Source organism: Phalacrocorax carbo, chromosome 33 (assembly GCF_963921805.1).
Source record: "Phalacrocorax carbo chromosome 33, bPhaCar2.1, whole genome shotgun sequence".
In the NCBI taxonomy this organism is placed as follows: Eukaryota; Metazoa; Chordata; class Aves; order Suliformes; family Phalacrocoracidae; genus Phalacrocorax; species Phalacrocorax carbo.
The window spans coordinates 605,554-613,905 of record NC_087545.1 but is presented as its reverse complement, the minus strand read 5'-3'; the positions used below and the strand labels follow the sequence as shown (position 1 = coordinate 613,905).

The window sequence follows — 8,352 nt, the reverse complement described above, 5'->3', positions numbered from 1 at the left end:
CACCGAAGTGGTGGCTGGTTTGGGGCTCAGACCTGACTCCAAGGGTTGCTCCATTAGGAACGTGACCCTTCCTTGTTGGTGTCTGGGACAATATCTCACCCAGCATCAGTAATCTTGAGTCTCCTGTATCTGACCCGATCATCTACAATCCCTCTATAACCAGAGGGCCTATTCTTCCACCACTTCCATGTTGCCAAATCACTCCATACCCCAGAATCTGTAAAATGCTGCATTCTCGTTCTTTCAGGTTTCAGTTTTACTGGTATTCAAAAGCAGATTGAATAAATACAATGGGTGAGGGACTTCTCACCCCAATGGGCTTTTAAGTGCAATCCTCATTTTGCAAAGGTGGTTGTATACAGTGCAGGAGAGCGCCCTGCTCGCTGGCTCCTGGATCAGGAAGTAATCCTCACTTCCACTGGAGATTAGGGGAAAAGGTTTGATCCCGTTGGGAACACGGCGAGGGTGATGGCACTGGGTGCCACTGCAGATGGCTCTGCAGGGTGTTATAGGGATTATAGGGGGCTATAGGGCTGGGGTAGGGATTATAGCAGCTATAGGGCTGAGAATAAGAGGAGTCTGTGCAGATGGGATTAGGATGCTGGAGCCTACCCAGAGGACCAGATAGGGGTTGTTCTGAGAAGACCTTGCTTGGAGACTGAGGGACTTAGCAGTGCTGCATGGAGGAACTGGGACCCACAGAGGGTCAGCGCAGTGAACTGAGGGCTATGGGGCACACAGGGCAGGGGTCTCTGCTCTGCCAGAGGGGGTACTCTCTGCTGACCATCGCAGTGACTGCTCTGGTCTTCTGGCTCCACAGAACAGGGTCTTCTGGGGTCCTGAGGGAGCCTTGCTGTCAACACCAGAAGCGTGGCTGCCTAAGCCTCGGATGACATCCCGGTGTCCTCTGTCTTCTTTACAAGTGGCTTGTCTGCAAAATGAAGGAGCAGGGTGATGCATGGAAGGTGCAATCCCCAGCACCAGGTTGGGGTGCATCCATGCCAGCCAGGAGTACAGCCAGCTCCACAAACAGGCCAGGCGCATCATGTGCTGTGGTCCTGCTTTTACCTGGGGAGCTTCCAGCCCGTCTTCCACACCTCGTCCACAGGTACAGGACCAACAGTGTCCCGCAAAGCATTGCCCCCACGCCGAGCAGGCCTGCCAGCACCGGGCAGGCCTGTATAAGGTCTGTGGGAAGAGTGAAGCTCAGAGGGGGTTGACTGGATGGCCTTACCTTCTCCGCCCCTCTCACCCTTCCCTTCTGCTGCATGTTCTGGGGACTTGTAACATCCTTCCTCACTGCCCTCCTGGGTGCTGGGGCTGACCCCCATCATAGAATCATAGAATCGTTAAAGTTGGAAAAGACCCTTGAGATCATCAAGTCCAACCGCTAACCAGTGATAACTGGCAGGAGTGAGAGCTCACCCTCTGCTTCGGGAGGGTGGGTGCATGGGCACCCCCGTTAGGCTAATGGAAACAGAGTGTGCGCACTGAGGATGCTCAGATCTCCATGACCACTGAGGTGTCTTCACCCAGTTGGTCCCACTCCACTGCGTTACAGCTGCTGCCTTCAGGTGCCTCTACCCTGCCCACCTAACATCTCCCAGTTAAAAAGTTTATTACAACACTTCTGCCTGCCTGTGAGGGCACCAAGACTGGGATGGAGATAGGAGCCTTTACCCCACCATGTGTCTGCCCTGAGTTGGCCCTGGTGCAGAGGGAGTGAGTGACAGGGGATCTTGGCACTCACCTTTCTGCTCCATGCACACCACTCCAGCTGCCGAGCCCTGCCTGCACGGCCCCAGCCCCATCTCTCTCTGCTGGCACTCCAGGAGCAGCGACTCCGTCCCCCGGCAGCTCAGTCCCTCCAGCAAGGCATGGCCGTCCCCCTGGCTGAACTGGGCTCCCACAGGCGCTGACTGGGCTGGCCCGCAGCCCAGCTGCCTGCAGACCACCCCGGCTTCCAGCAAGCTCCAGCCGTTGCTGCACACCCCGTGCCAGGTAGCGTTGTAGAGCACCTCCACCCGCCCCGCGCAGGGACCGGGGCCGTCCTGCACCCGCATCTGCAAGGGGTTTGTGCCTGCAAGGAAGAGCACGAGGAGGTGAGGTGGTGCCTCTGACCCCATACGGCAATGAGAGCTTCTGACTTGCTCCTGGGCATTTTTTTCTGGTGTCCTATTGAAAGCAAGCCACCAGCACCCATGACCAGCTATGAGGCATGGATTGCCTTACTCCACCCCTTGTACAAGATGCCTCAATAGGCAACATCACTACAGGGCTGGTATCTGTGAGATGGGGCTCATGGGAGACTCACACCCACAGCCCCAGTGGGACTGGACTCCTGCGTCTAGGAAAGGTGCGTCTGGATTATTTTTTAAGCAAGGCTTTGCCCACAAGATGCTGTTGTTGATGAGCTAGAGGGACATAGTCTAGATTAAATCAGTGTGGGTTAGGTGCACAACTCCTGTCTAAGGCAGGGTGGCATTGTTGCTCAACTCCAAGCCAAGTGGCTGGGTGACAGCTGACTTCTGCTTTGATCCTGGGGATGGGGAAGACTGAGCAGAGAGACGAGAGCCTGGCACAGCCCTGGGCTAGAACAGCATCTCCAGCACCCATCAATACCCACTTGGATGGACACCAGCTATCCTGGCTCACCCATCCTGCTCCCTGCAGCCTGGTGCTACCTGAGCAAACCACGCCAGCATCCTCGCTGTGGCCACAGTTGTGCTCTCCCCAGTTGCTCAGCTGGCACTCGTTGAGGGTGGACTCAGTCCCTATGCAGTGAACATCATCCAGCCAGATGGGATCTGACCCTGGCCCGAAATGAGCAGAGCCTGGTGCTGACAGCACCACGCCGCAGCCCAGCTGCCTGCACACGACGGCGGCGTCATAGAGGTCCCAGGTGTCGTCGCACACGGTCCCCCACTTCTGGTCGTGAAAGACTTCGACTCTCCCCAGGCAGCGGTTCGAGCCGTTTACCAGCCGCAGTGGGTGCTGCCCCAAAGTGTGTGCATCTGTGAAGGGAGCAAGAGGCACGCTCACGCCTGGCTGTCACCCACGGTTCCAGCTGGGCTTAGCAACTGGGAAAGCAGAGCATCCTTCTACACTTGCAGCCTCCAGCTTCCTGGGGAAGGTGCTACACTAATAGGGCTGGCTTGGGATTTGCTTCTCATTGGGGTGGATAAAGAGGGGGGGTCACAGCTCCAGAGCTTGGGGCTTGGACCCTGACAAAGGGTTCTGGGGTCAACAGTGACTATGGGAGGGCCCTGGGGTCAACAATAACTGGGGGGGGGGGGGGGGGCGGTACTGGGGTCACCAGTGACTATGAGAGTTGAGGAGCCATTGCTCAAAGAACTTGTGTAGCTAGAGCTATCAGAAAGGGGAGAGGTAGGAGAAGGGCTCGCTCTTCCTACACAAAATCATCCTAACAGCATGCTGGGGTCTCACAGCCTGCAGCAACACAGGGAAGAGAATCACCCACTGTGACATTCATACCCTTCCCTTGATTTAATTTTTTTTTAAACCAGGGTGAGGTAAAGGCACCCATCCCTGGCTACCTGGGACGTGATTGAGCTGACCCTGCACCCCAACCCACATGGTACTTATCCTGACTAACGTGTATCACCTGAGCACACCACACCAGCATCTTTCCGGTGATCACAGCTGTTGGCTCCCCATAGCCTTGTCTGGCATTCAGAGAGGGCGGCTTCTCCCCCCGTGCAGTTCACATTATCCAGCCAGATGCGGCCGGACCCTTGCCCGAAGTGAGCCGAGCCTGGGGCTGAGACGGCCGTCCCACAGCCCAGCTGCCGGCAGACCACCGCCGCCTCGTCCATGTTCCAGCCGTTGTCGCACACTGTCCCCCACTGATGGTTGTGGAGCACCTCCACACGTCCCGCGCAGCGGTTGGGGCCGTTCTCCAGGCGCAGAGGGGCTGGTGTGTTCGTGGCTGTGCCTGCTCGTGACACGAGACATAAGGGGAGTGTCAGACCAGGTCTCGCCCAAGGTGTTTCTTCTTGCCACCATGGTGAGACCCATGCTGGAGGATGCTCCCCTGTGTTGTGCACAAATGTGCACAAATTCCCATGTCCACAAATAGCTGTTGAGGAGTATCTAAAGTTTGGGGCTAAACATCTCAGGCACGGGTAAAAACAGCTGTGCAACCTCAGAGGCCAAGCATGTTCAACATGAGTGCAAAGCAAACTGTAAACGGCTGCAACCCTTCTTTTCAGCCTTGCCAGGTGGCCATCCATGAACCCTGCACGTGGCCGCAGCAGCCCCCAAAGGGAAAGACTTTCTGCAGGCCCTGTTGTCACTGCCCCTTCTTCAAAAAGACTTCAACCCCCTCCCCCATCCTTGCACAGTCCGTGGGCTACCAGTCCCTGTAGCATGGTGGGTTGGGACCTTGCTAGGAGCTTCTAGCACCCAGTCCCGTGCTTCCCCTCTCTCCTTGGTGCCCATGTGAGTGCACTTTTTATGTGCTGCCCAAAGAGCATCATTCCTTTCTGTGCTGCTCCGTACTTTCATGGACCTGTGTGATAAAGAGTGCCAGCATGGCATGTTGTAGGAGATGGGACAAGGTCACCCACCCAGGTGGCTGCTTCCCAGCCCTTGGCTGCAGCTGTGACACTGGTACGAATCCCCAGAGCAGAGCATCCCCCGCTGAACTTCTCCTCCTGGTCCACAAGCATGATGTTACCTGTGCACACAACGCTGGCATCTTCTCCGTGCTCACAGTTGTTGATGCCCCAAGGTCTGGCCAGGCATTCAGTCAGGGCAGCTTCGGTCCCACTGCACTGAACGTTGTCTAGCCAAATGGGGCCCGATCCCTGGCCAAAGTGAGCTGCACCATAGGCTGAGACTGCCATCCCGCAGCCCAGCTGCCGGCACACCACGCTAGCATCGGGGAAGCTCCAGTTGTCATCGCACACGGTTCCCCACTGGTGGTCATGCAACACCTCTACTCTTCCAGAGCAGTGGTTTGTGCCGTTCACCAGGCGGAGCTCTGCAGGACTGGTGTGGATGGCCATAGGGTGGATGGATGAGTCTGTGGAGGGCATGAGAGGCGTACCATGAAAACCCCCTTGCAGGACCTTTCTGCGCTCCACTACAGTTGTTGGCTGCACCCAGTTGCTACCAACGTGCAGCCACCTCGAGACCAGGAAGGGGGTAATGCCACATGGTCCCAGCAGCCCATGGTCTTTCCAGCTGTGGCTGGAGGTCCTGAGGCTGCTGGGACAGAAGGAGGGAAGCTTTTCTTCCTGGCTTTTGTTGGACACCATGTCCTCTTTGCAGGTTGGAGGTGACAACCGAGGGGGCTCAGTGCACCTTTGTACCAATGCCTGTTGGGACAATTCTGGCACCGATTGCTCCAGCATCTACCAGTTGCCGTGAGCACCTGCACCTCAATCAGCCACCAAAGCTCCAAGCTTTTGGAGGTTCAAGCTTTTGCAGCTTCACAGTTTGTGGCCATAAAAAAAGTGTTCTTTAGCTGATTGTGGCTCGCCAGAGGCAAGGGCATGGAAACCATCCTGTCTCTTGTGTTGGTGATGGGGAGGAGGAATCTGGGTGTCTCCTCCTGGCCATCCTCTCCCCTGCCTAAGGCTGTGTTTCACAGTGCCGGCCTGCAAAACACAACAGGTCTCTATCCCTGCCCAAGTCCCCAGAACCATGCACGTGGGGTCCTACTCAACACAGAGGTACGCGTGATGTGCCAAGGGGTCCCTATGCCTCCACCAGAGGTGGTTCAGCATCTCAGGAAGGTGGAGTGAGCACAGATGTTTCCAAGCCTGTTTCCCAAGTTGCTCACTAGCCTGCAGTCCCTTGTATGGGGCAAACCACAAAACCATCCCTTGCTGGGGCCACTTTTTCAAAAATTGAAGGGGCAACACTCCTTGTGAGGGAACTGCTTTGCAGACCACGTGTCATCATCCTGTTCCCCTCCCCTCCATAATTTCCACGGGGCATTACCTGAGCACACCACACCGGCATCTTCACCATGGTGGCAGTTGTTCTCTGCCCAGCCCTTTGTCCTGCAGTAAGACAGGGCAACCTCCGTCCCCATGCAGTTGACATCATCCAGCCAGATGGGACCGGACCCTGCCCTGAAATGCCCGTCCCCTGGGGCTGACAGTGCCGTGCCGCAGCCCAGCTGCCGGCACACCACGCTAGCATCCTCCAGGTCCCAGTGGTCATCGCATACCGTTCCCCACTGGTTCTCGTAGAAGACCTCGACCCTGCCAGCACAGCGGTGCGGGCCATCTGACAGGCGGAGGGGAGCTCTCTGGGAAGCAACTGGGTCTGCAAGAGGGATATGGAGAGCGGCCGGTGCGGAAAAGCAGCACCGGGAAAGGCTGCGTCACTTGCATGGGCTTCATGGAGCCTCTGCAAACGGCAGTGGCTTACATGAACCACAGACATGCTTCTTTGGCTCAAAGACAAACAAAAAAAATAAATTTAAAAAGCCAAGTCTAGAAGAGAAAATGCTCTGCAAACCTCGTTTTTGAAAGACAATTATCTTTAAAGGGGCTTCAGATCTTTTCTTTTTTTTTTGTTTAATATTCCCAATCAAACAAAAGGAAAACACTGCCAGCTGGACTGAAAACTTCAGAAAATGTATGTAGGGTGTAGCTGCCAGCCATCTGATTGAAAAGGGGGGGTCAACCTGGTGCTTTAACTAGTGATTTGCACGATGCGATTGGGAGCCTGTGTGGCAAATTGGCCCATGACCCCTAGCCAAGTGGAGCTGTGTCTTAGAGGAGGGCATTGCACAGGCTCAAACTACAGCAAGAAAGGTAAATATGAGGTGTTTAATCACCGTAGCAGAAAGTGCTGTCGTGGCTGAGCTGCTGTGGGATAACCAGGTTGGGATCTAGGTAGCAGCTGCAGCATCTCCTGGAGAAAGGGATGCAAAATGACGCAGGCAGAGGCAGAAAAAAAAATAAGAAAAGCACCTTGGCATCCCACTTGCAGCACAACTGGTCACCTCCTGGAAAGACTTCATGTCCGCAGGGCGCAGAGCAGAATAAATGCTCCTGTTTGCACTGGAGGGGAAGAGGACTTTGTGCCCTTTGTAAATGATCTGGCTGGCCCTGAAGAGCCAACACAAATAAGCAACTTCTGGTTTTGACTGACACCGGTTGGTAAGGCTCCAAGCATTTCCCAACTGCTCTGTGCAAGGGCAGCAGCACAGAGGCCAGGATAATTACCTGGCTAATGAGGTCTCCTTCCCCATCCATGCTTTCTCTTCCTTTTAAAGGCTGGTGGGTCAACGGAGGCTTTGCCCCATCCATCTGCAAACCCAGTCCCCACCATTTCTGCAGATTTCCAACCCCGTCTTTCTCCTAGGATGCTCCTTCCCCATGCATGAGCCACTCACCACAGAGGCATGCCAGGTAGATGAGGAGCCCTGCTCCGATGAAGCCAGCCAGGCTGCTCTGCAGGGACAAGAGGTGATGTCCCAAAAAACCCATGCCTGTCGCATACACCTTAGGACAGGTGACCGTCCCAGTGTGAGCTGCAGGCTGAGCTGGGTGCTGTCAGTGGTGGAAACTTGGTGAAAGCAGGTTTGTCCCCTCCTCCACAGCAACTCATCCCTCCTCCTGCACTGACCCCGCCTCCCTCCTGTCCCTGGGATTTTGCCCTCTGGTTTTAAGTGGTTTAAGTGCCCCACCAGCACCCAAGCCATGTCTGCTAGGAGGCTACCCCCCATTCTCAGCTGCGTCTGCCCCATTTCATCCCCACGTCCCCAGTCCCCAGCCACCTCCGGGCTGTGGATCTGGCAGCTGGAGGGTTTGCAATACTCAGTTATGGAGGCTTGCACCCTCAGGAAAAGCCAATCCTCCTCTTGCACGTATCCAAAAGTGAACCCCTGCTCTACAGAGATACCCCCAAGGTGCTTGCAGAGGGCAAGAAACCTCCTTTTGATGGGTCGTGTACATTGAATACTATCCTCTGGCTGGAGTCTCTGCCAAAGTCACATCACTGAAGCTATTGCATGTATAAAATGCAGAGCCTGTATTCTGAAAGTATCACAAAATATAAAGAATAAGGGGAGGGTGGTCCAGAAACCGTGCTGTAGCTGCTGAGGTTAAGTTGCAGACACACTCAGGTTTCAGGCACCCCCTGTTGTGTTGATTCTCACCTTCAGTTTAAGGGAATTTGGGGAATTTACAGACCGATCTCTGAGGTGAGCGTCAGACCCAGGGGTTTGTGCTAAACACTCCCATGCTCGTACTATAATTTGGGTTTTCAGTGAATAGTCTTGTCACCTACAAGCAGCGGGAAGGGGGTGTCACTCTGGGATGACTTGCAGGCTGTTGCAGCCCAAGGCTGGGATTGGAGGCACGGCTA

General features: G+C 55.3%; 1 protein-coding gene across 3 annotated transcripts; it reads right to left on the bottom strand.

Moving 5' to 3' along the window:
- Positions 1–232: 232 nt before the first annotated feature.
- On the bottom strand, positions 233–7,595 carry LOC104043264 (deleted in malignant brain tumors 1 protein-like). Of its 3 annotated transcripts, XM_064437571.1 has the most exons (9): positions 7,379–7,472; positions 6,818–6,894; positions 5,971–6,300; positions 4,700–5,047; positions 3,626–3,955; positions 2,685–3,014; positions 1,751–2,080; positions 1,069–1,188; positions 233–931 (listed from the first exon to the last, which is right to left on the bottom strand). In XM_064437571.1, the coding sequence occupies exons 1-9, from the start codon at positions 7,387–7,389 to the stop codon at positions 879–881; spliced, it is 1,929 nt and encodes a 642-aa protein (XP_064293641.1). In that variant the 5' UTR covers positions 7,390–7,472; the 3' UTR covers positions 233–878. The 3 variants fall into 3 exon arrangements, with proteins under 3 accessions (XP_064293641.1, XP_064293640.1, XP_064293642.1); XM_064437570.1 differs by lacking the exon at positions 6,818–6,894 and having other exon boundaries at positions 7,379–7,595; XM_064437572.1 differs by lacking the exons at positions 5,971–6,300; positions 6,818–6,894 and having other exon boundaries at positions 7,379–7,589.
- Between the last annotated feature and the right edge of the window lie 757 nt (positions 7,596–8,352).